Below are 27,025 nucleotides of genomic sequence, written 5' to 3'. Positions count from 1 at the left end.
ATCTTTTGTTATCAATCACACACGTGACGTTTGTTTCCCGCGTGGCGCTTTGTTTAAATAGAGTCAAGCTCTTTGAGTTTGCTTTGAAAATAAATAAATTTTTCTGATATTATTTAAGCCGCTTTTGATTCATAAAATTATATGGTTTCCTGACTACGAACGCTTGTTATCTATTTCAAAAATTGTAACTTAGCCTTACAAGACACTGATGACTGGTAACATTTAACAACGTAAGTCATGAAAATATGGATGGATAACATTTCATCTTCAACCAATTAAAAGCTAATAGTTCTTGTTTAGCAGTAGAAAAATTAAACAAGAGACTGCGTTTGAAGTACATTATATTGACGACGCATACACCCTCAACTCATTTTTTAAATGACACTTCACAGTTATATCAAAGTAATACACATAAGGCATAATATTGTTGTTTTAAAGCCTTAACATTCATATACACGGAATATATTTTGTCTCAAACCGGATTAAAAGATAGCACAAAATTAAGTAATATTTGAGTGTTTAGATCAGCATTTTCAGAGAATTAATCATCTATCGATAGAGACCATAAAGACCGAGTGGAATAATAGTGCCCGCCCCCCCCCCCAAAAAAAAAATGTCATTGTAAAGAATTACCGAAATCAGAAGATTAAGGTTTTCTTTATATTATCAGACACTCCTAACTCACACGTCGTACATAATAGACCCCCTGCATAGCCTCTAAAACAGCGCCCTCAATTAGGCAAAAGGAGGCAGATCTTTGGACAAAAACTGAACATACTTCAGTGTGTACAAGCAGACAAAAGCAAACAATTTGATACATGTTCATGCGACACTACAATAAGCTCTGTGACACACAATAAAAGTTGCAAACAGTTTTTTTGTAAGGATAACTCCCCTAAGGACATGACAGCGGCTTGGGAAAGGTCTATAATATAACAAGTTTACTGTTTCCTGACTATTTTGAATTGATGGTTAAATGCTGGAGACACAGTGGCATACATGTATTATTATCACGACAATCACTCAATAATGTATTAATTTTTGTTTATGTATAAATACACTAACATTGTAACTAACATTGTAGATTGAAATATAGTGCACTTAAAGCACATTGTTAGGTCAATCCAAGACTATTAAAACGATGGCGATAAGTCATCTAAAAATACCATAGGGCAAGGACCAACAGTATACTTTAGGTCAATAACATTTTGTTAGATAAAACAAATAAAAAAACTAAATACTTCTGTTTTTGATGATAATGTTTTTTCCAAGGTAGTTTCACCTGCCCTCTAGACGAAGTGATAGCTTACGTGCACATACGCCAATTTTAAAGGTGTATTGCTATAAATAACCAGAAACTTCTTACAATTTGTAAATACATGTATATAGCTTACTGTTGTGAATTAACAGACATCAGCCACATTCAACACATTCTAAAAGCCAGTGGACACTATTGGTAATTGTCAAAGACCAGTCTTCTCACTTGGTGTATCTCAACATATGCATGAAATAACAAACCTGTGAAAATTTTAGCTCAATCGGTCGTAGAAGTTGCGAGATAATAATGAAAGAAAAACGCCATTGTCACACGAAGTTGTGTGCGTTCAGATGGTTGATTTCGAGACCTCAAGTTCTAAACTTGAGGTCTCGAAATCAAATTCGTTGAAAATTATTTCTTTCTCGAAAACTACGTCACTTCAGAGGGAGCTGTCTCCTCACAATGTTTTATACCATCAACCTCTCCACATTACTCGTAATCAAGAAAGGTTTTATGATGATAATTATTTTGAGTAATTACCAATAGTGTCCACTGCCTTTAATGGAACAAACTATCCATCTTTACTAGAAGGACTGATGCTTTGTTTCTATAAGGGCAAGGGCACCAAGGTGTTTTCTCACCCTGCATCTCTATGGGGAAATTTGAAATTTCTATTAGGGAACTTCAAGGGGCACCAAGGCGAATGACATGGGGCAACGAGAAGTATGCCTCTGTTGCCTCCGTGAAGAGTCAGATACTCAGGCCTGGAACAGTTTGTAAGTCGATGAATCAATTCTTATCCAAAATGTACAAAAACTTACCTATGAAAATGGTTCCATCTGAGACACTGGTAGGTTTGAAGTGACCTTCAAAATAACCTTTACATTTTTCAGGTTGTCTTTACGCTGACAATGCACATTGAAACCAAGGCAATCAGAACGAATGTATTTGGGTGAAAATTCACAAAACTGTACTAATTAGCTAAACTGCCCTTTAAAGCGATCCCACAAAATCGGTAAACAGTATTGTCCAAAGGCCCACACTTCGTGTATCACAACTTAAAATACCAAACCTGTGAAAATTTAGGCTCAATCGGTCATCGGAGTCGGGAGAAAATAACAGGAAAACCTACCCTTGTTTCCGAACGTTTCGTCGTGTCATGACATAATTAACATTTTATGCAAATAAATATCCTAATTGATGACAGTACAAATCAGTATTTGCCGTGTCATGACATAATTAAAATTTTATGCAAAAAAATATCCTAATTGATGCCCAGTACGAATCAGTACTTGTAATGAGAGACATTTGGACAGTCCTTTTAAACATTCTTCGCCAGTAATGCGCGTGCTCAGACCGACTCGCGCAATACTAGGCATGTGTAAAAAATGTAATCCACTTATCATGTTACACAATATTGTAAGCGTGTAAACACCACCTCGCCGTGTAATGTACAATACACTTGGTGTTTACACATGTAGGTATGTAATTTTAACTTTTTAGTGTAAAGAGTAATTTTTCAGATCCTTTAGTTGTTTGTAGTATTTTTAATGGTTTCATTTAATATACGTGTAGGTAACAGCTGGTCTGGCCTAATTTTTATAATTATTTGTTTTGGGATTTAATTGGGGAATTTAGGCCTATAAGTTTTGTTTTCTTGTAATGCTTTTCATTTTGCTGTTAAGCGCTTTGAGGCATGCCAATTCATATTGCGCTATATAAATACTGTTTTATTATTATATTATTATTACTATAACACACAGGGGCCAAAATTATTGTGATGATAATGTCAGAAGTATCAGGTCAATACACCAAATATACACATCAGGCAAAGTATTAGTTCCTAAACCAAACAAATGCCACTCTAACTTGCACAGCTTGAGCCCCCACCCCCACCCCTCAAAAAAACAGTATGTCATTGATGAAAATGATTAATAATAATAATAACATGTGAAACAACTCACACTAGAGACATTTTGACATGGTATGACTTTTTCCGAGTATTAACAACCTTTGCGACCTCAATGAAAGTGCTGTATTTAACCATCTGACCCGAGTGATCACTTTTTTTACTTATTATTAATATTTATCAGAAAATTTTCGAACACATTTATAACCATATTTGGTTTTGGGGCTGTGATTGAACTTCAGAATACAACTTCCTCTATCTATGTTTAATAAATTATCAAGAATGCCAAACAGAGTGCCATCTTTTCTTTCCATGAGAGCTTGTGAATATTGCAAAATTTTCACATGATATTGAAACCAATACAAGAAAGAATTTAAGCATCATGACAAATTCCTTCAAAAGACAAATTTGCACCCGTTCAGTTGTTTTATTTATCATAAAATTCATCTGAAATTGAAGGCGCATTTAAACCTCAAACAAGCACCTATAAATCAAAGAAACAGTAGTCCTACTAAACATCAATGTTACTTGTTAAATGAACCCAACGAAAACCATGTACTACATGAAATTTCCAATAGTAAGCGTGCTGAAGTGACAGTGTGTAGAATGAATGCACTGACATGGACATATATTTTTTACAAATACAAAAAACAACTGTGACGCAATTACTGTCAAAGAAACACACACACAAAAACACAAATTTACCAATTCCAGTTTGGAAAAGTAGTCCTTCAGAAAGGAAGTAGGGTTATCTGGACGGTGGATGCATAACTGTACGATGCAGTCTTTCAGCACTTGCTGAATGTAGTGTTTCTGAACGTAAGCTTCGCAGTCTTTCAAGCTCTGTTCGTCATCCATGTTGGACGCCATTTTAACCATACCAATGTATGCTAGCTATAAACACAAACTGTACTGTACAGCGAAACGTACGTTTGGATGGGTGTACTTGTTTTACACACACGTACATAGCATAGGAAAAAAACGTCACTGATGAACCATACCGTGTACCGCTTCGTGCATAATGAAGTTACGTGTGCACTAGTCTTGATTCAAGACTGTTTCGTTATTCATATCTACCCTTGATGAAATTATTAACAGGAGTAAGATCATATACAACAGTAGTATTTTGAACCAAGACTACGTAAGCACATACTTGTAAATAGTACGGTTTTTAACCCTAGGACGATTTGGGTGGAAAACTCATCTGGCAGTCAAACTTGTTGGTTTTTGGAGGAAGCAGAATTTTCTTCAGTTTGTCATAAATCTATTTATTTGTATGCATCTGATGCAAGTTTTTAATGCTCTCTAAATAACCCTTTTCCTTGATATGGTGTAAATAATTTGCTTTCAATACAACGTTTAATGTTTAGTGTGTAGGATAACAACTTCACCTGGTTGGCGAACTTGATCCCTTTAAAATTGGGACCCCACCCGGCCGCGAATAAAAAAAAGTAATTTCTCCAAACGACATTGAACTATTTCTTTTCCATTTCCGTCGTCAAAATTACGTCATAATGAAATTATTAAAATCTTTTACGAAATCATTGCAATGTCGTTCGGGGGAAAACAATAGAAACCTGGTGCAATATTATCCGGAGGACATTATTGCATATGCAATAATGTGCGCCGGACGATTTTGCTGCGGACGCTGCTGCGAACAATATTGCATAGCGGACACAATTGCATCTGTCCGCCCGGACACATTTGCATATGCAGTTGTGTCCGCCCCCGTGCAAAACCGCCCTTGCAGTAAACGCCCCTGGTCGACGGAACACCATTTGGCAAAGCCCCGGACACGATTGCATTGCAAAAGTGTCCGGGGCGGACAGCATTGCATGGCGGACACAATTGCATATGACCCCGGCCCCACATGAAAAGTAACCGAGATGCAGCTTTGGTAAAGTTACTGGAATGCAACCCTATTGAGGACATTCTGATTAGAGCATTATTTTATCAAGTTTCCGATAAAAAATACTTTTGGCCTAACTTTGACCAAATCACCCGGACTAGTCATGGGGACTCAATACTCAATGTACCACAACGGCTTCAAATTATTATTATAATAACAATTAAAATAACGTTCCATTGTTCTCAGGAATGTGCACTTTAGGAATAACATTCATGACATTCAGAGTGGTGACAATGTACCCAACCATAATTGGTCATGAAATTTAGAGAATGAAGGAAAAAACACCCTTGTTGCTCAATGTTGTCTGACTCCTCCTGTAGCCTTTCTTATTTTTTTGTATTATAAATAACGTGTAAAAAATACAGGGCATATAGGGTCTTCGCGCCGCCGCCCCTGCAAATTTGTTAAACCTTTTTTTTTTTAACATGAGCGGGGTGTTTGTGACAGCAGCCCCGGCTTCTCAAATTGTGGTTGGACAGGGCCTTACAATTAAAAAGCCCTGTAAACATCTTCTAAACCATTAAACTAATCACACAGCAATATAAGTGAAAATTTTGCAAATCTGCCAACTCGATGTGACTGTTAGTGTTACAAGAGGTGGACAACATAATCAAAAAGAGCAATTAGAAGAAAATATGTATAGTTGTTAGTATTTTAATGTTCATTGTTTACTTATTTATTTGTTTTTAAAATAGTATATTTGTAGATAGTTTCTTCAACTTTGGAAAGTAGATGGATTGCGCGTCCGCGCACTTCGGGTGTGGTGGGGGATGACCACAGACATATAATGTCTGTGGGGATGACGCATGAGGAAAAAGGTACCCCGCCAGTTTCACTCTAAACATGTCCCCTCACATTCTCACGCGAAGTTTATCTGGAAACAAAATCAAATTAGTACTCTAATTTGTAGATTTGTTATTACTGTTAATTTATTCGATAAGAAAATGCGCAATAATAACAAACATCCAAACACCACCAGTCGGCGCAAACCAATGCGTCACATCTAGCCGTCTACTGCGGAAGGCACTAAATACTAAACTCCACACAGCGGTTCGGCCCATCGGAGAATACCCGAGCGAGAATGACCTTATGACGTCAATTTGCATATGCTTGCATCTTTTAGACATGAAAATATTAACAACCAGGTCCTAGTGGTTAGTCCACTCTTATGTAACAACTCCCCAAACCTGCTGCTACAAATGTACTTTAATATAGAGGTCTGAAGCAGTACTGATCTTTTAGACATGAAAATATTAACAACCAGGTCCTAGTGGTTAGTCCACTCTTATGTAACAACTCCCCAAACCTACAAATGTACTTGAATAAAGAGGTCTGAAGCAGTGCTTGCATCTTTTAAACATGAAAATATAAACAACCAGGTCCCAGTGGTTAGTCCACTCTTATGTAACAACTCCCCAAACCTGCTGCTACAAATGTACTTTAATATAGAGGTCTGAAGCAGTACTGATCTTTTAGACATGAAAATATTAACAACCAGGTCCTAGTGGTGAGTCCACTCTTATGTAACAACTCCCCAAACCTGCTGCTACAAATGTACTTGAATAAAGAGGTCTGAAGCAGTGCTTGCATCTTTTAAACATGAAAATATAAACAACCAGGTCCCAGTGGTTAGTCCACTCTTATGTAACAACTCCCCAAACCTGCTGCTACAAATGTACTTTAATAAATAGGTCTGAAGCAGTACTTGCATCTTTTAGACATGAAACCATTAACAGCCAGGTCCGAGTGGTTAGTCCACTCTTATGTAACAACTCCCCAAACCTGCTGCGTGGGGGATCGTCGCGAACCGTGCCGGAATGTTCCGAGAGCACACGAAAAGTTCCGAACCGCTGTGTAAAGGTTAGTTTTTAGTGCCTTCCATCTACTGCACATGCGCACGCAATCCCGTCTATGACGTCAGTTTAACTGGTACCCGAAGGTAATAATTTACTTATTCTTTATCAAATTACACTAAACAGTGTCTAATACCAGCCACGGTCTAGAGACCATCGAGAAAACTACACATCGTGGACGGAAAAATGGCTAGCATTCCTTGGACTGGCGCTCAAAACCAACCACCACAGCCTCCTCAGTGGTAAGACACGTGTTCAAAACTTAAATATTGTGAAGATCAATATATTCTTTATTGTCACACTTGGTTTCATTACATTTTGAATTGCTTTTAGTAGGTAAAGTGGGCTGTGATTTTGTCGTGGGTTTTCGCAATTTTTGTACGCCTACGGACGGTACGACAGTCAGTGTGACTGTGAGAATGTGTGCGACAAACGTTCAGACAACTCGTCCATAATCAAATAACTCGACACGGTTCGTACAACTCGCCAGTGAGACAACTCGACCGTTGGTCAAGATAAGTCGACAGTTGAATGGCTGATCTCCGAACGAAAAGTGAAGTGCTTATATTAATTATAATTTGTGAAGGTTCCTTCTAAGTTCTATTGTTAATATTTTCCTACACAAATCTTCGTTAAAAAAAATTAAAAACAGGCTTACTTTTGAACAATCTTTCCAAAGAACACACTGACTTAGTGATTAGTCCAAACTGTTGAGTTGTACGAAACTTTGACTTGAGTTGGATAATTTTCCGTATGGTCTGTGGAGCCACCACTTTTTCACCTAGACCCAGTAACTGGGGCGCTGTACTCCTTTTCAACAATTTTTGACTTTATCTGTCGTACTAGCGCCCCAGGGAATGGCACAGAATTTTAACGAATACCCAGTTTTTCGCGACACCCAGCCACAAAAAATGCCTCAAAATGACATAAAGACCAAACAAACTAGCTCAAAAATCGCCTACTCTATTCTCGATACGTCTAGGATGTAACATCAGGCATTTAATTGTACTCACGATCATTTTTTAAACTCCAAATCGATGATTTTTAACTCCGCATCGTGGAGCGATTGACAAGTCTGCGATTTTCGGATGTGTATGGTAACGAAACATGGCGTCGCGTTGTGGGTGGATGTCCATCAACGGCTGTTTAATGCTACACTTAATACAGGCGTTGCAGCGAATGCTATACATTGTACACGGGGATGGGTACAGGCGCTGCAGCTAGCGAGTGCCCACGTGCGTTCAATCATGGTCAACGTAACTTACACGGTGCCGGGTTGTTGGAAAATTATCAGAAAGGGGGTGAAAGGTTCTCAGAAAGGGAATATTGTCTGAAAGAGGGGATTTTTCTGGTCTGAAGTCTGCTGGATGAAGCTGGATGGTTCTGGATGAAGTCTGCTGGTCTGGATTTTTCTGGTCATTGCCCCCCCCCCCCCCCCAAAAAAAAGGAAAAAACGAAAAAAAGGGGAAAAAAGATGATAAATAAATAAAAAAAAATTCTACAGTGACACTGGCAGCACTAAACATTATAAGAAGCAATTTAACCATGCACAAAAATCGTAGGCCTAGATGAAGTACAGCGGTTTTTATTTATTTATCATATTTTTCCCCTTTTTTTTTTTTTTTTCTTTTTTTTTGGGGGGCGATGACCAGAAAAATCCCCTCTTTCAGACAATATTCCCTTTCTGAGAACCTTTCACCCCCTTTCTGATAATTTTCCAACAACCCGGCACCGTTTAAGTTACGTTGACCATGATTGAACGCACGTGGGCACTCGCTAGCTGCAGCGCCTGTACCCATCCCCGTGTACAATGTATAGCTTTCGCTGCAACGCCTGTAACAAGTGTAGCATTAAACAGCCGTTGATGGACATCCACCCACAACGCGACGCCATGTTTCGTTACCATACACATCCGAAAATCGCAGACTTGTCAATCGCTCCACGATGCGGAGTTAAAAATCATCGATTTGGAGTTTAAAAAATGATCGTGAGTACAATTAAATGCCTGATGTTACATCCTAGACGTATCGAGAATAGAGTAGGCGATTTTTGAGCTAGTTTGTTTGGTCTTTTTGTCATTTTGAGGCATTTTTTGTGGCTGGGTGTCGCGAAAAACTGGGTATTCGTTAAAATTCTGTGCCATTCCCTGGGGCGCTAGTACGACAGATAAAGTCAAAAATTGTTGAAAAGGAGTACAGCGCCCCAGTTACTGGGTCTAATTTTCACCTAGATTTTACTAAAAGGAATATCTCATTGAGGTAAATTAGATACCTTTTTATTAATTCAATTCCGAATGAAAAAGTGGTGGCGCCATACAGAAACTTTTCCTTTGAGTTTTCCGACTTTCAAGTTTAAAAGTCCGACGGACGAGTTGTCTGACAAAAGTGACAATGGCAAATGACATCCATACAAATACAATATTTCGTCCATCTTCTGTTCCAGTAGTCTGATGGTAGAACTTGATGGTTTCAGACGTTACATAACCTGTTTGTGTTTGTCCAACAAACATAAATCATAGAGTCACTAAATTAACATAGTTTTTTTCAACCTCTGGTTTGGGACCATGTGGGGAAGACTGGAGCATTATGAGTAGTCATAGTCGCTACCTAACAATAACATGACTAAATTGTCCAACTTAATTTTTTTCTAGGGCCCAGACTTTCAGCCCAATGGTCGCACCACAACAAGCAGGAAATGCCAGCTGGGAAATAGCGCGACAAGCGCTGGAAAAACTTGGTGACAAAGCAACCGCCGATGGGGGAGGATCTGTTCCAAATACTGCCAGCCCGTCAGCTGACAAGTCAAACGTGAATAATTCTGAAGCAGGAAAGACGAAGAAGAGCCCAAAGAAGCAGAAGGACAAGCAGCAGAAGCAACCAGACTCAACGCCAGAGAAGTTGCAAGCGCAACAGATGCAAATGCAGCAAATGCAAATGCAGCAATATGGTATGTTAAAGGCAATATTTAATAATTATTAGCATAAAACCTTACTTGGTAACAATTAATGGGGAGCTGTTGATAGTATAAAACATTGTGAGAAACGTCTCCCTCTGAAGTAACGTAGTTTTCGAGAAAGAAATCATTTTCCACAAATTTGATCACGAGACCTCAGAATTAGATTTTGAGGGCTCTAATCCAAGCATCTGAAAGCACACAAATTTAGCTGACAAAGGTGTTTTTTCTTTCATTATTATCTCGCAACTTCGTCGACCGATTGAGCTCAAATTTTCACAGGTTTGGTATTGTATGCATCTGTTAAGATCACCAAGTGAGATGACTGGTCTTTGACAATTTCCAACAGTGTCCAGTGTCTTTAAACTAGTTTCACATTAGGCCTGTATCCCTTGAGGAAATTGTAAATTTCTACTTCTGGAGCGATTCAAGGGCACCAAGGAAAGGCACTGTTTTACAATTCAGATGCATTCTATGTGTATTGAGTGTGATTTTACTATCATTGATCCACTCGTTAAGGGATGAATGCTACATTAAACATTCACAGAGTATTGCTTCATTTCGATAATGCTAATCTTATTTATTGGATGAAGTAACCTGTGTACAATTTGTAAATTGCTGTTTGAAGTTTGACCGCAGAATATAGGCCTATAACAGTGGTTTGTTTTTGAAAGGGCAAGGGCACCAAGTCATTTTCTCCCTAGTAAAGGGCAATGTATGATGAAATTGTAAATTTCTACTAGATCATTCACGGGCAACAGGCAATGACTAGTTGCATGGAGGCACATTTTTTAATGTTTGTTTTGTATATTACCAATTTTTTTTTGACAGCCAACTATTGTAGTCAGTATGGAATGAATCCATCGCAGTTTGGATATGGCTATGGCATGAGTCCACCAATGATGCCCGGATTTCCTGGACTTCCTGGACAGGTAAGCTGCTGTGATTGTGCACCCATCATTACAGCGACCATAACTTTATTTTGAGTAACATTAGTTGTTTAAGACTTTTTAGTTTCAGTTGCAGAGAAAACTTTGAAAAATACACTGTTCAAAATTAGGCGTACAAAGCATTTCTTTTGTGTATTTTCATGTCTGGTCAAAAACAACAGAGTAAATAAATCAATGTTTAAATCTATTAGTTATTACCCTACAGGGTTCTAACTAGAGTTTGGAATTCAAAATTTAATTTAAAGCTGGAACAGAGTCTCCACTTTTCTCTCTTAAATACTTGAGGAATACTTAAAGGGATGTAAAGTAGGGTGTGAAAATTCAAAACAAAGTGGCCAACAGAAAGCCACACAGCTCTTGCTCATAGTCTCATACCACTAGCGCTGGGCAACTAGTGAATATTACTACTGACTCGACTAGTCGCGCATCAATTAATCGCAACTAAGACACTAGTCACGACTAATTTTTAATACCATTAATGCATTGTCGACAGATGTTGACTCTTCTGTTTCTAAAGTACGGTTTTTCCTTGCTAATCTTGTAATGCATGGTTTAATAGTTTACACATTTTATATGGTTTCACTTAAATTTGAAGAAAGGAACTGCTAATAATTCAGATGCATTCTATGTGTATTGGGTGTGATTTTATTATCATTGATCCACTCGTTAAGGGATGAATGCTACATTAAACATTCACAGAGTATTGCTTCATATCAATAATGCTGTTCTGGTTTATTGGATGCAGTAACCTGTGTACAATTTTAATGGGAAATTTGACTGCAGAGTTTTTTTTGACTGCTTATTTTGCGATTCTGACTATTAGCATTGAATTTTGTTTTTCAGCAGGACATGTATCAGCAATACCCGGGCATGGTGCCACCACAGGGTGGCTTTCCAAACCACCCACCACCCCAGAGGCCACCCTTTCCACCGGGTATTCCCCCTCCCAACACACCCCCAACCCAGCAACCTCCACCTCCCCCTGGACCACCCGGCAACTTAGACCAAGGTCAACACATGGATAAAGGTAATAACGGAGGAGTCAAGTCACAGGGTGGTGCAGGGGCTGCGAGCTCTGGTGGCCTGGGTCAGGGTGGTGAAAGGATCGGCCTTGAAGGTGAAAGACCTAGGTATGATGAATACTCTAATTCTATGAACAGACAAAACAGTGCTACAAAGAGAGCCGCTGACGACTGGAGTACTCCATCTTTGAAACGTAAGTTATTTACGATGCGAGTTTTGTATATTGTTTAACCAATTATACTATCAATAAAAAAAAACCACAAGACGGCCTGACTTGTCTCACCATGAATTTAGTCAACACTAAAATCACTTGCCTCTTTCCTGCGGTTCAATATTAAGTTTGAACCCAGCCATAGATATGGCAACTAAGCAATTACATTTCTACAAACAATTTATTACTTAGATGAATTAAAATCGCAACTACATTGAACTGTATCAAATATAAAAAAAGGAATAAACATTAAATGCAAATTATACTTGGACATTGCAAGAAATAAGTTGTTGGTGTTATTTAAACTCTGCATTCTATGTGTATTGAGTGTGATTTTGTTTTAGTGATCCACTCATTAAGGGATGAATGCTACAGAAATACTAACAAGAATACTGCAAAGATGGACAAAGCGTTGATGTGTTTTGTTTTTTGTGCAGTATCTTTGTACATTTCACAAGTTATAACACCTGTAAATGCTGCTTTAGGGGATTCTATAGATGGATCCCAAAACCTATTTTGTATTGTGTTAATGCCACAGTGGTAATAATTGTTTGTTCATCGTGAAGTCTTATAAGCTTTCTGATATCCATTTAATCAATTCGTAGGCATAAACACAACATCCGAGACCAGCCGGTTTTACAAACACTAAGTGCTGATCAATCTTTACTGATAAGATAAGCAAAGTATAATGTATTAATACAAATCAATATAGTAATATTGCCAATTCATCTAAAATTGAATCTTAGTGCTTTGTTAAATGGAGCCTTGGTTTTTTTTACAAGAGCTTCATGCTCACAAAATGTTTCTTTAAAGGTTCTTGGATTATTGAGTACTTTAATCAAAGCCAGCTCTGAGATAGGTACCCTGACTTAAACAATAATGACTGAATTCCACTTAATATGGCTCAAAGGGTTGTTTTTCAAATAGAATTGCCTTTTTTTCACAGAACCTCCTGATACTGGAGGTGTAAGATTCAACATGCGTAAGCGGCCTGGTGTTAGCCCAGGAGCAAACCTGGACAGCGACATGCAGCAGCAACAGCAGCCGCAAAGAAATCAGCAATATCCAAGACAACAGCAACAGCAGTCACCTTACTGGCAGAAGAACCAACGCCAACAACAGCAGTTCCAGCAGCAGCAGAGACAGCGACAACAGCAGCAGCAGCAGCAACGACACACTCCAGGTAGACATCAGGGACAACAAACCAGCATCGGGCAACAGGGTGTTGGCGCGCAAGGCGGTTCCCCTCCTTCCAGTATACCCACCAAAGAAGCCGCAAAACCAAAGAGTCCTGCTCCAAGGTGAATTTTGGTCAAATATTAATAAACCTCATCAATTGTTCTTGAATCTGTTTTTTTTTTTTTTTTTGGCTGTGCACATGTATTATTTGAACACAAATTGGTCTATTGGCCGTGATTTGTGACATCACATGTTTACAAAAGAACCACAGAGCCTGGATTTCCTGAAGGCATAAATTGGTACACAGCCTAATTAAATTGTACAACAAATTCAAGCTTACATTTTACGGAGAGTGCTGCATCAGTTTATTGTCAACTTTTGAGAAGAAAAAAGGGTGCACATCTCTTAACTTGTCCAGCCGTTTTTTTTTATATTTCTTTAATGTAAATTTTGATACAAAATGTAAAATTTCCCTAAAGCCAGAGAGAGTAGCGTCTTGCCTGCCAGAAAACCACAAGTTCACTTTTATTTTAAATAAAGGTAACACGTGTATTAGGTCTATACCCTTGACTTTCAAATGGTTTTACTTCAAATGCATTCTATGTGTATTGGGTGATTTTGCTATCATTAATCCACTCATTAAGGGATGAATGCTACATTGAACACACCCAGGTTACTGCTGAATTATTCAATCAAGTCAACTAGTGCTTTATTGTGGGCAGTAACCTGTGTACATTAATTAATGTTTTCCTAAGGTGTTTGAAGCTAATACTGAGCATGTTTATTCGTATTTGTATGCAATTAACAATATAGTGGACTCATGTTATTAACAAGGCGGCTGAGACTGGCCATATTACTTCTTTACAACAAGAATAGTTCTATAAGAGGACAGCATAACAAAGAAACAAAGAAATGACATTCAGGACTTAAAAATGTACTCTTCATAAGCAGAACCTCTTCTTAACTGCTCTTTTTAACGAGAACCAACTTTACTTTTTGGATCATAAAATTAACTTCATGCTCAATATTATGTCTTCATAAATAGCTGAATATACTGTTGAATATGGAGTTCAGATTCTCTAGTATAATGAAATTTTCTTTTTACATTTCTCTTTACAGCACACCGGCTTCGCAAACGGACTGGCCCGACAGTTTGAAGTAAGTAACGCATGACAATCTTTTTGATTAAAATGTAGGCATGCAACTTTGCAGCTGAATTCCTTGGTTTGTTTTGTTTGTTTCTTAGCAGTGCAGTTAAAAATTGATGAACTCAGTACAAAGTCTTGCATGCTGTGCTTGGTATTACTTGCTCTATGACAAAGTGCAGAAGACTAGGGATAAGCAATTCTGCTAATTACAGAATTGCCTTTGCAATGTGTTTCTTAAGTTGTGCTAAGTTTCCTTGGTAATCATGTATGCATGCTTTATTAGTTTCCATAAGTTTATATGTTTTTATTCTAGTTCTGTCAGAGTCACATAAGTTGAAAGCAGAATGCTTTCATGTCCATTGAAAGAAAGGAACTGTTAATAATTCAGATGCATTCTATGTGTATTGGGTGTGATTTTATTATCATTGATCCACTCGTTAAGGGATGAATGCTACATTAAACATTCACAGAGTATTGCTTCATATCAATGATAATCTTATTTATTGGTTGCAGTAATCTGTGTACAATTTGTGTATGTATTCTTGTCAAAATTCTGGGCCCAATTTCTTGGTTCTGCTTACAGTAAGCAAAGAATTGGCGCTTATGGAAGCAGGGAATGCTGCGCTTACCTCTTTCGTATTTTACAGGTTAGAAAGGCAATTTTGTGTCTACTAGGCATTCCTCGCTTAGACAGCTAGCGCAGCTTGCACAGTTAGCTGAGAATGGTGAACGTAAGCAGGATTTGGCTGTAAGCAGAGCCATGAAATTTGGGCCCTGATGATGTCTTCATATAAGTTCAGAGTTTGCTTTATCAAATAATACAAAAATATGGATATTTTATGATGAAAATTGTTTTCTAATCACAGGGAATATGTACAGAATGCTTTTGGACACTGTGACACAGAGATTGATAAAGACTCCATCGAGGCTAAACTCAAAGAAGTACTCACCAAAGCATTCACAGATGGTACAGCATGGACAAAGGACTGGAAGAAACAACCTCTACCAACGTAAGGAACTTTTGAATTCACATGAAGGGAAAGATTTGAAAAACTCTAAAAAACCAGGCATGATACTCATCCTGATTTCCGCCCTTGGACAAATCTGTAAAATCTGTAAAATTGTGATAATAAAACAGCCAAAAAAGTCTCACTCATGTGTATATTTTGGTCAGCCCTTGTACTCAATAAAGTATTTTTCTTTTTTCGAAGAACCAAATATCATGCCTGAAAAAATAGTCATAGATTTTTTTTTGCAAATTTATAAATTGATGGTAACAATGTGTATTTGAGTCATTCTCTATTGAGTTGTGGTGAATCTGCAAAACAAAAATGTGCATGTTCATCATTATCCTTTGATCATCTTCAGGAAAAGATGGATAAAAAGGAGGTTAGGGCCTTTTTATTGTTTTTGTTTTTAAATTTCTTTCAAGGAACAGAGAATCAGACAAAATAAATTCTGGCTTTGTTTAACTCAGAAGTCAAAAATGTGGGTAAAACAAAAGTATCATTGATAGAAAAATTGAGACACCATGAAAAATTTAGTCTTCTTGAGAGACAGACAAAATTTTAAACATATTTTTGTTGAGGATTCAGAATTTTTTTTTTTCAACTGATGCAGGCGGGTAATTTTTTTACATTTTTTACTCTGCCTAGAGGCTATTATTTCAGTACAGCAGGCATTCTAAAATAAGTTGAACTGTTGGACAAAACTCATGTTGGAAGGAACAAGCGAAAATGCTGGTATTGTGACTTATTACTAAAATGGAGCAGTTTGAGCCTCAACTCCCGAGATTTGATTTGAAAGTAATTGCTAGAGCCTCTGAGACGACAGTATTTCAATTTTAGTACCTTTCATATGGATTTCTATTTCAGTGAACTTTTAGCGAATGATCAAGCGAATGCTCAAAACAACGCCAAAAAATCATCCCGATGGGAGACCTCGACCATGGCTTCTACCCCTAGCCATCAGCCTCAAGGCCATCAGCCTCAAGGAGGCCAACGACCTCAAAACCAACAACATCACAATCTATATACTCCAAACCAGCAAACTCCAAACCAGCAAGCTCATCATCAGCAAAGGACTCCTCAGCACATGCAACATCATCAGAGTAATCAGAAGTCTACTAACCATGATAGTCGCCACGCGGTGGCGCCCCTCAACACACGCTCGGGGCGAAGGATTTATGGGTTTGTAAGAGAACGGTCAGCGAGTCGCTCTAGGTCACGTACAAGGAGTCGCTCACGGAGTAGATCACGCAGCAGATCACCGTTCAGTAGGAGATCAAGAAGACGACGATACAGCGGGTAAGTGATATTAAGTCTGCTTTGGAACTGAAATAATTTCTCAGGATAAAAAAACAAAGTAGTAATAATAGTGGCTTCTTATATAGTGCTCATATTGGTCACTCAGTAAAGCACGAGGCGCTTCAACATGCAGTCTTTTTCCTGCAAGGTATGTGGGACTACATTTGAAGTATTAGACCTACTCCTTTTACACAGCACCAGGTTTACAGGGTGCTGTGGCGCATTATGCAGCCAATCAAGCCAGGAATACTGGGGTTAACCTTTCACTCTTTTCGATAAGTGCACGGTGTTATTTTACATGCGTGACACAACGCACAGGACCAACCTTGACGTCCCATCCGAAGGATGAATCAATCATGGTTAAGTGGCTTACGGACACAAGTGTCACGACCGAGATGCTTACTGCCATTGCCATCCTTATATCAAGCGAGCTTTTAGATAGAAATTACACAATTTTTTTATTGGGTCTTTACCAAAGTATGAACCTACATTTTAGAAACTTCCTTGGGTCAGACGTTTCACTATTGTAACTTTCTAACTTGCAGCGACAGCGACAATGAAAGCAGACACAGCCGTGATCACAGAGATGATTTTATCCCTTTACGTGGAGACTGGAGAGAGATGCAGCTAGAGAAGGCCCAAGAAAGAGGGCGAGGAAGAGGAAAGAGTCAAGAGAGAGGTCGTGGACGGGGCAAAGGGCGTGGTAGGGGTCGTGGTTATGAGGAGAATGAGACCAACAGGGGTCAAAGAACTCCCGTAAAAAAGACCCCGAAGGGAAGAGGAAAGCAACAGTAAGTGGCTCTGTTTCATGTTCTTTTCATTTATTCTGGTTGGAAACTTGGTCACTGTACTAAACAAGAACCCAATGGAGAGAAGACAAGGAACGAAGTTTCAGTTTTAGATCTTCAAGGAAAACACAATTTAATTTCATTAATTCAGGTTGTGAAACCAAGGTTCTTTAGAAAAGCAAACATAATCACTGTACTAGATACAAGAACCCAATGGAGAGAAGACGAGGAATAAAGTTGTAGTTTAAGATGGGAGGAAAACCCCTGAGAGTTTCTTCCAAGGAAACTCATGCAGTCAGGTAGCCAATCCACATAATGAAGAAAGGAACTGTTTGTTATAATTCAGATGCATTCTATGTGTATTGAGTGTGATTTTGTTATTATTGATCCACTCGTTAAGGGATGAATGCTACATTAAACATTCACAGAGTATTGCTTCATATCAATAATGCTGTTCTGGTTTATTGGATGCAGTAATCTGTGTACAATTTTTACATTGCTGGTTTGTAGAAGTTTTTGTCAAAATTGCACACACATTCTTCAAAATTCAAGTCTGCTTTGAAATTGTGTGGAAGGGCATAACAATTGGTACATCAATGCACATGTTCTTCAAAATTCCACCAAACGAGTCGTAACTACTATTTTTAACTACTACAAAAATAGTTGTGACTGCCTGTTTGGTGAACCAATTCTGTTTCTCTAGATAACATAATTTACTTACTAACCACAATCAGACATCAGTGATACAATCGTTCAATCCTTTCTGCCTGAATTTTTTTTATTGTGCCTGCGGCACACAGTATGCCATAATGCATCTTGGAAATTAAAAATTTAGTAGCCACTAGCGTTGAAGTCTTGACTAATTGAGGTGTAACTAATCCAGTTGTAAATTTCACAAGTCGCCCAGGCCTAGTGTCCGCTGTTAAAAAAATTTGCTCATGAGAAGAAATCTGACCTGACTGACGTTCTTCCTCTCACCTGTTTTCTTTTGCTAGGAGCGCCAAAAAGTTTGAAGTCGACGATCCCCACAAGGAAGTACGGATGCAGAAACGAGCTGCCCGATTCCAAGACATGCTGGGAGACCCCGCCTCCAAAAAGAAACAGAGAACGCAAAAGCTCACGCTACAAATCGATGGGTTTTTGGTAAGTAGTGGAAAGTGCAGTTGTTGGTGAAGCATTCAAACAATGGTAGTGCTCCCCAGCTTGAACAAAACTACTTGACATATTTCCACTTTACTGTCACTTTACACTCCACCACAATTTTTTTGGTCGGCACTTGACATCAATGGCTCGAATGTTCCCTGAGCAAAAAAAGTTCTAGATCAAAAAGCTTTCAGGGTAGCTGGGCAAATGATTTGGAACAAGGTTTGTATATACTCAGCGCCTTGAGTACCCTGTTTGGTAGATACGTGCGCTATATAAGACTTTGATATTATTATATTAATCTTCCTACTGTCATAAGGGAATCGGTTACCTTTTTATCTACAGTGCGTAAAGTCCTAAAAACTCACCTTTTTCACGGTTGATTGCTTTTATGTGAGCTATAATCTTGATAGAATAGCGCCTTATTAATTTCTATTTTATGTTATGCCTGATTTGCCAACATTGGTAACAAAATACAAAAAACCTCTTTGTCTTTGGTGGAAAAACAAAGTTTGTCAATTGTCTTGATGTGATATTTTTTATGGGTTGCCATTCCAGCATGGAAATGGAGAGGATGATTCAGAGTGGTCTCTCGAGCCAATAATTGGTACATCACAAGCGATCACCAAGCAGTACCTGCGTCTAACTACAGTAAGTAAATGTCCCCCCCTCAAGTAAATTATGGTTTTTTTTACTCCAAATTATTTCTAAAAATAGTTATACAAGAAAAGTTGACAGGAATGCACAGAGTCTTCCACAAAAGGCTTTCAATATAAATAACTGTAAACAATTTAGTACATAAAACAGGTTAAGAATCGCCAACTTTACTGTCATCAGCTACCCGACGCATTCGCTCTTCTTCCATCGCTCATTTCCAGCTTCGAGCTGAAATTTCGAGCTGAATACTTTATTCATACAGAACTATCAATGTGTTTTAATCTCTAAAACTATTTTAATAAGTAATTAATTCCTAAACAGATGGGTCACTTTGTGAAAATTAAAATTTCATTTTTGCCTGCAGCGCGCTGTGTACAAACCAATGCGTAATAGAGACCTATCGAGATCGGTCACTTTGTGAAAATATTACGCTCCCCAGTTAGGTCACTTCGTGGTACAAAAATTTGCATGCGCGCCATAATCGCACGCGCTGTAGCGCATAGTTTAACCATTGGTAAAGCGACGTATCTAGATAGGTCACTTTGTGAAAAGACAAAATGGCAAGTCCAGCGATGCGTCGTTTATACTAATTAGTGTAATTACCAAACTATTACACATTAGGCACTGAAACTTGCTGATAATGTTAACAGCATTGAGTTTGTCAATAATTTGTTTTAAAACAAATTTGCGAAAATGTGTGATTTTGTGTCAGGTCAGTTCGTGGTACGACCGACGAAATGTTTTAATCATTATTATTATTAATCGTTTCCCTTTTCATTTTGTATCTAGGCACCAGAAGCATCTACAGTTCGTCCTGTGTCCGTCCTCAAGAGATCCCTAGCCATGGTGAAGGATCGCTGGAGGACCAAGCAGGATTACTCCTTTGTGTGCGAGCAGCTCAAGTCAATCCGCCAAGATCTTACCGTGAGTTTTTAACAAATTACAAACCAAAAACCAAATGAGGGGGGGGGGGGGGGTCAGTGATATTTTTTCCACTTTATCGTCGCATTACACTTAACCAGGATTTCTTTGGTCCACACTTGACATCACTCGCTTGTTTGTTTTGCAAGCAAAGTTCTAGGTCAAACATCTTCAGTGTAGCTGGGCCAATGATATGGAACATAATTCCTATTGCTATTAGGGAATCTGTTACTCTATCTGCAGTTCATAAAGGTCTAAAAACTCACCTTTTTTCCATGTTCATCTCTTTTAAGTCACTTGAAGTGCGCTATGATCTTGATGGAATGAATGTATTTTTATATTGAATTGAATTGAATTGAAGTGCGCTATAATCATGATGGAATATATGTGTTCTTGAATTGAATTGAATTGAATAGCGCCTTAAAATTTTTAATTGTTTTGTCATGTAATTTTATGCTTTGCAGCAAGTGTTAAGCTTTTACTAGACCATAACACCATAAATTTGTTGTTTTTGTTTACAGGTACAATGCAATAGAGGTAACTTCACTGTGGAAGTGTATGAAACACATGCAAGAATTGCTCTAGAGAAGGTGAGCTTTTTTATAAACTTCATTTTCAAGCAAACTGTTTTACAACACAGAAGCTGCGTAGGTCACTGAGTGATCCGTTAATCCAAAACAAACATGGAGTTTTGCACACCATCAAGGTCTAATTTCATAAATCAAAAAATTCTGCCTAGTAAATTTATTGGTTAAGCAAGAAATGACCGGGGTACCAGTCGCAGAAATGTTAATGTTTAGTATTCTTGCTGTTAACATATTTTTGCTAAGCAAAAGTTTTTGGCGCTAAGCAATTTTTTTATGCTTACGGGCAGAATGAAATTGGGTCCAGATTATGCCATGAGAAAGATATTTGGCTGTTGGGTCAGCGCAGATTTGTCCTTTGAAAAAAATTCAGGTAGAATAACAACTTTTTTGTAGAGTTGCTCTTAAAAGACAGTGGACACTATTGGTAATTGTCAAAGACCAGTCTTCTCACTAACATATGCATAAAATAACCAACCTGTGAAGATTTGAGCTCCACTGGTCGTTGTAGTTACTAGATAACTATGAAAGAAAAAAACACCCTTGTCACACAAAGTTGTTTGATTTCGAGACCTCAAGTTCTAAATCTGAGGTCTTGTAATCAAGGTCGTGGAAAATTACTTCTTTCTTGAAAACTACGTCACTTCAGAGGGAGCCGTTTCTCACCATGTTTTGTACTATCAACCTCTCCCCATTACTCGTTACCAAGTAAGGTTTTTATGTTAATCTTTTTGAGTAATTACCAATAGTGTCCATTGACTTTAAAGCATGCATTATATTTACTGTTGTTTCTCTATGTGGTTTGATTTCAGGGAGATAGGGAAGAGTTTAACCAGTGTCAGACCCAGCTAAAGGCTCTCTATGCTGAAGATGACATAGAGGCCAAAAACCAAAATGAATTTACTGCTTACCGTATACTCTACTGTCTGCTCACCAGGAATACCCTCAGTATCCTTTGCATAGAAAAGTCAGTTACTTGGGAAATGTTGACCTCGTAGATACAATGTCATTTTGTCATTTTTGTGACTTGAAGTCCTGTAGTCAATACTGTGTTGTATAGATTCTTCTATTGCAACGTCAGAGTGCCCAAGTTTTTGCCAACCAAGGCTGGATAATTTTGGGTAGAGTAGGTTTAAGCCATCGAAAACTACTGATGTTGAAGAGACCTTTGATATAAAGTAGCTGCTTTAGGATTATTCTTAGGACTTGGGACGAGTTAATTTCTGTATCCATAGAAGTTAGGACGCATTGAACCCATGAGTTACTTGACCTTTATATGAGATAGGATTAATCCTAGGGTATTGTGAAATCGGCCGCATGTTCACTTGAGGCTTTCTTTTGTTCTTAGGTGTATAGATAGTATTACGAAGCCATTCAATATTTTAAAAAGAAATCAGATTTTGGGGTGGTGGGATGCTTTGGTAATTTAAAACCATTTCAAAATTCTTTAACATTGACTTCTCTGAACGGCTCAGACACTAGAATTTTTTGTCAGTAGTTGACTGTCACCCCTGACTGATGCAAAAAGTCATATGTTGTGTTCCTTAACTATCTTTCTTTCAGGTCTTGCCACTGACTTGGCAAATTTAAATCCCAAGGTCCGACAGGACCCCACTGTCAAGCATGCGCTAGCCCTGCGTTCAGCGTGGACGTTGTCTGATTACCATAAGTTTTTCAAGCTGTACCGCTGTGCCCCAAGCATGGCATCCTACTTAATGGACATGTTTTTGGAGCGCGAGAGAAAAAATGCTTTGAAGTCGATGATCAAGTCGTATGTATTGCATTTATCTTTTATATTTTGTGTAATATTTTTGTATCATTTCTTTAAACAATTCAACTCCATGTTACAAAAGAACTTATCTTTCCAATCCTTATACTGAGACCACATTAGCCTTGGGTTATTTTAGCAAATAAGGGACTGAAACTCAGAAACAGTTACAGTTGTGTTGGTTTTTATTTGAGGGTGCTTGTTTGGGGGGGGGGGGGTCCCTCTGTATCAGTGAAGCTGGTCGTTTTGGAGGTGTTAGTTGTATCTCGCAACCAACTCACTTCAAAAACTGGCATGTCTCTGTGAAAAACATAATTCATTATGTAACTTAAAGAGTACATTAGGTACATTTAGAACAAACACCCTAATACAAGTTCTAGTAGGTCGTAAAAAAGTACTAATCATTGTGGCCATTTCAAATGTTTATGGTTCTCTAAAAAGACACTCCTTTTGCAAGAGAGATATGTAAAAAAAAGTGGGTTACATTTGGGTTTTGAAAGATGACGATTTAAACATAAATAAGTTATCAAATGAGTTTTATAGATGATAATATGAAGTAAATTGATGGAGATGGGAGAGTTCACTCCATAGAGATTAGCCAGAAAGGTCGGGTTAAAATATTTAATTGAAAGTACACCTTTTTATAGGAAATCCTTGGAATTGAAACCTTTTTTTACTCCCCCCCCCCCCCCCCCATCCCCAAAAATATTTAGGCCTAGTATTATGATAACACCAAACATGATTCAGTACACTTTTTTATTGTAACAGACAAAATCAATTTTCTTTGACAGTCACTACAGGTAAGATGTCAAAAGGAATCAAAATTAATCTTCAATTTCCACCATTCTAATAAAACAATGCACTGAATATTTTTATTGAAAAATAACCATTTTGAATTTTTTAAGATTTGGTAAGTACAATGGACTCGGAGGTAGGTATGATACTGTAAAAACACATGAACAAATTTTGTGTCTAATTCAATGTTTAGCACATCACTGGGTTAACACCTAACCAATGTGTTAACCCAGTGATGTGTTCATGTACATGACTTTTGTTTTTATTTCTCGGTAAGTAAACACTTTCTGTTCACAGACAAAAACAATCATCAGAGTAAGTATCGCTTGATGAACAAAATCTCTTTATTATTTGCTGTATTTTGTCATTGTATATGGATTTGTAACACGTTTTCTTCCCTTGTGTGAATAATTTAGATACCGGCCCAGTCTGGACGTTTCATTCATTGCAAGTGAGCTTGCATTTGAGAGTTCCGATGTATGCATAGAGTTCTTGAAAAGCTGTTCAGCTACAATGAGCAAGAATGGCACGTTGTTGGACTGCAAGCAAAGCATGGCTGTCATTGGCAGTCTATAGCTGGGCTGATTGGTGCTGTTGTTGTGGGGGTCGTAAGGTTGACCACAATCTCCTAAAAGAAAATCTAATATCCAAGCATTTACGAGAAAAAGTCGAGTAATGCCTCAGCGACAAGTGAACTTTATAGAAATTCATGCTTGCGAGTACCAACCGTTATTGCATCCATCTTAAACCCAGTTTTCTACCCATTGCCTCTGATCCCAGAAATGAGGCGCTCTACAGCTATTGGTGAAGGCCCTATCCAATATCTAGTGCCTCACACTGGGTGTCTCCAAGTTTGTTACTCGTCTCTGCATAGCAAACTCACAGATTTATTTTGTCGGCGTGAGTTTTACCTTTTGGATAATGATGGTCAGCTGTTGGTACCAAGTTGTCAAGGAAAGACTACCAAAAGGCAAATGTAAATTTCATCAAGTTGATGATTCTCTGGACCTTTTCCTTACTGTACTCCAAGAAAGTCAAATAGTTCATCCTGCTTTTCAAACCTCCCTCATCTAGAAATGATCCTGGCCAAATTATCGAGTAATAACCTCCCGGAGCTTTGTGGTCACCTTTGAACTAATTTAGAGTCAACCAATCCCAACATCAACGAGTTTCTTCAACTGCCAATTTTTTCGCTTTCAAGTTTGTTCAGCCTATGCCCCAGATATTCCAGTCGTCTAGACCGTTTCATGTGGAGTTTCTACCATCTCTTTTGAACTATTTTAAGAGTCGCCAATCCCAACACCGACAAGTCCTTCAACTGCCAATTGTTTTTGCTTTCGGAGTTTGTGCTGCCTGTGCCCAGATGTTCCAGTCGTCTGGACCTTTTGATGTGGAGTTTTCTGTCATCTCGTTTGAACTACTTATGAGTTGCCAATCCCAACGCTGACGAGTTTTCTTCAATGGCCAATTTTTGCTTTTCAAATTTGTCCAGCCTGTGCCCAAGATGTTCCTATTGTCTAGACCTTCTGATGTGGTGTTTCGGTTATCTCCTTGGAACTATTTAAGAGTCGACCAATCTAAACATCGACGAGTTTTCTTCAATGGTAAATTTTTTGCTCTCAAGTGTTTTCAGCCTGTGCCCAGATGTTCCAGTCGTCTGGACCTTTTGATGTGGAGTTTCTGTCGTCTCTTTTGAACTTACTAATAGTCATCGATCCCAACAATGACAAGTTTTCTTCAATGGCAAATGTTTTGCTCCAAGATTGTGCAGCCTGTGCCGAGATGTTCCAGACGTCTGGACCTGTTGATGTGGAGTTTCTACCGTCTCTTTTGAGGAAGGTGGTTTATGCGGAGGAAGATGTACAAGCTCCTTCGTGTGTGTGTGTGCGTGCAGACAACAGGGACTGAGTATCGTCAACCATATCCGATGTATCATGGTGTTTCTTCGTTGTCTGAAATCATCGTTCGTCAATGTCATGATGTCTTCTTCATCTTCCAGTTTTTATTTTTTTGTTAAGATACAATTCAGCTTACTGTTTCAACTGTTTTATTACAACTGAAGTGAAACAGAGTCACACTAATATTTTCCTTTATTTTATTTCCAGAAGGGTAGACATCACAAGATAATAATTGTGTTGTCTTGAAATGACCTGTTAACCTCACAAGATAATATGATTTTTTCTTGAAATGACCAGTTAACCATATTATTAATGTGCATTCAAGTGCTTTCAATTGAGTATGTACTTGTCTTCCTTTTTTTCATATTATTGACTGTTGTTGTTAATTAATGATATAGCCTGGTTTCCATACATATCTGTCATCACAGTATTAATTGATGTGTAATGAAGGTATCAGAATTTGTTATGCTTATTGTAACAAATCTGCTAAAGACTTTTAAGCTTTTTGTCATAAATGTGTTCAAGACTAGATTGAAAGACCCACTGGTCTCTTCTGTAAATAGACCTTATGCATTGATGTCATCAAGCAACCATTTTTTAAGGTAAACTGATGATGAAAGAATGGAAATGCACATCTTTGTATGGCAACGCACAGTGTTAACCAATGAATGACCACCGTTTGATCGAGGGCGCCCTACTCAAATGACATCATGTGCATAAGGTCTGTTTAACTCCACACTTCTTATGATGGTCAGGTGTGCAACTTCTCAACTGATCTCAGCTTTGCTAGTGAAATCTAAAAAAAACACAGTACAAATTGTGCTTGTCAGGCCATTTTCATCTTGCAAAGGGGAACTTCTTCCTTTGGAAAATTAATTGGACATTTCAGAAAGGCAACCAAGGGCAAGACCATACGATAGAAGCGTCCAGTTGCTGTGTTACAGTTCATGTTGTACATGTAGTTTGTCAGTATGAATTTCTTATGGTTTATTGATGCTTAAAGGTGCTCTACCTCATGTAGCTGCTTGTACATGTAATTACACACATTTTTAAAAATCTTCCTAGCACTGCCGTCAATATGCTGCTTTGACTTTTTGGCACTGGTTGTTTAGAGAGTGACTGCTCTTTGTTTCAGCACCACTGTGTTTTGAGAAGCCTCTGTTCTGTCAACTTTATGTTTCGACAAAAAACCTTGATCTACTTGCTATGTTTTGGGTTAGGAACATACATTTTATGATTTGTAGGGGTTTCGGAACTTAAGGTTATCAGAACAGGTGTGCAACCATTTAGAGTTGGGCATGAAGCCTTGAAGAGATTGTACACTACTGTTACTTTATCCAGAAGTGCTATGTGCTATTTCATTATCATAAACTTGTTTTTCTGCTGTACATGTCATTGAAGTTGAAAACGAGTTTCCAAGGTTTCTGGTTTCGACACACGCAAACAAGTTTTGGTTATGGCAAAACATGGCTGCATTTACCAATAATTTACAAGTACATGTAGTGTACAATTCCTGCTGTTAATATACATGATGCACTGTTCGTTTTGACTTAAGAATTTATTCATTACTGTCTTTAGATTGCTATGTTTGTGTGTACACGTACCTCGTTCAGCAAACCTCAATAGTTAACTGATGATGTGTTCTGCTTTTAATTGGAAACACAGTTTGTATTGGATTTCACATATTTGAAGAGCTGTACAATAATGTACACTTCATTAGCATGCATAATTTTCAGTCTGGAACTTCAACCTTATTTTTTATATGATGCGTAT

The 27,025-nt window shown here is 38.1% G+C and overlaps 2 protein-coding genes across 4 annotated transcripts in view; one reads left to right on the top strand and one right to left on the bottom strand.

The window, feature by feature from the left end:
- The window catches only part of LOC139943955 (cAMP-dependent protein kinase regulatory subunit-like), a 48,410-nt gene extending 44,326 nt beyond the window's left edge, over window positions 1-4,084 (bottom strand). Inside the window, exon 1 of the mRNA XM_071940866.1 lies at window positions 3,873-4,084. Coding sequence (XP_071796967.1) covers window positions 3,873-4,046 — 174 coding nt within the window. The 5' untranslated portion in view covers window positions 4,047-4,084. The remainder of the gene's footprint in view (window positions 1-3,872) is intronic.
- Window positions 4,085-7,062: 2,978 nt separating this feature from the next.
- LOC139943954 (leukocyte receptor cluster member 8 homolog) lies at window positions 7,063-25,392 on the top strand. 3 transcript variants are annotated; one of them, XM_071940864.1, is made up of 16 exons: window positions 7,063-7,171; window positions 9,580-9,875; window positions 10,713-10,813; window positions 11,678-12,047; window positions 13,012-13,366; window positions 14,364-14,402; window positions 15,259-15,402; window positions 16,267-16,698; window positions 17,244-17,489; window positions 18,482-18,629; window positions 19,188-19,280; window positions 20,076-20,210; window positions 20,729-20,797; window positions 21,604-21,739; window positions 22,355-22,562; window positions 23,771-25,392. In XM_071940864.1, the coding sequence occupies exons 1-16, from the start codon at window positions 7,116-7,118 to the stop codon at window positions 23,928-23,930; spliced, it is 2,988 nt and encodes a 995-aa protein (XP_071796965.1). In that variant the 5' UTR covers window positions 7,063-7,115; the 3' UTR covers window positions 23,931-25,392. The 3 variants fall into 3 exon arrangements, with proteins under 3 accessions (XP_071796965.1, XP_071796964.1, XP_071796966.1); XM_071940863.1 differs by having other exon boundaries at window positions 11,675-12,047; XM_071940865.1 differs by lacking the exon at window positions 23,771-25,392 and having other exon boundaries at window positions 11,675-12,047; window positions 22,355-23,214.
- The last annotated feature ends 1,633 nt before the right edge of the window (window positions 25,393-27,025 follow it).

The sequence above is a fragment of the Asterias amurensis genome, chromosome 11 (genome assembly GCF_032118995.1).
Source record: "Asterias amurensis chromosome 11, ASM3211899v1".
NCBI lineage: Eukaryota > Metazoa > Echinodermata > Asteroidea > Forcipulatida > Asteriidae > Asterias > Asterias amurensis.
The sequence above is the reverse complement of the archived record's forward strand: the minus strand, read 5'-3'. Positions and strand labels throughout refer to the sequence as shown.

Excerpts from the sequence above, each read along its gene's own strand:
- LOC139943954 (XM_071940863.1), top strand. The coding sequence starts at position 7,116 with ATGGCTAGCATTCCTTGGACTGGCGCTCAAAACCAACCACCACAGCCT. Across the intron at positions 12,048-13,011 it reads GAGTACTCCATCTTTGAAAC|AACCTCCTGATACTGGAGGT; the intron begins GTAAGTTATTTA and ends TTTTTTTCACAG. Across the intron at positions 21,740-22,354 it reads GCTCACCAGGAATACCCTCA|GTCTTGCCACTGACTTGGCA; the intron begins GTATCCTTTGCA and ends TCTTTCTTTCAG.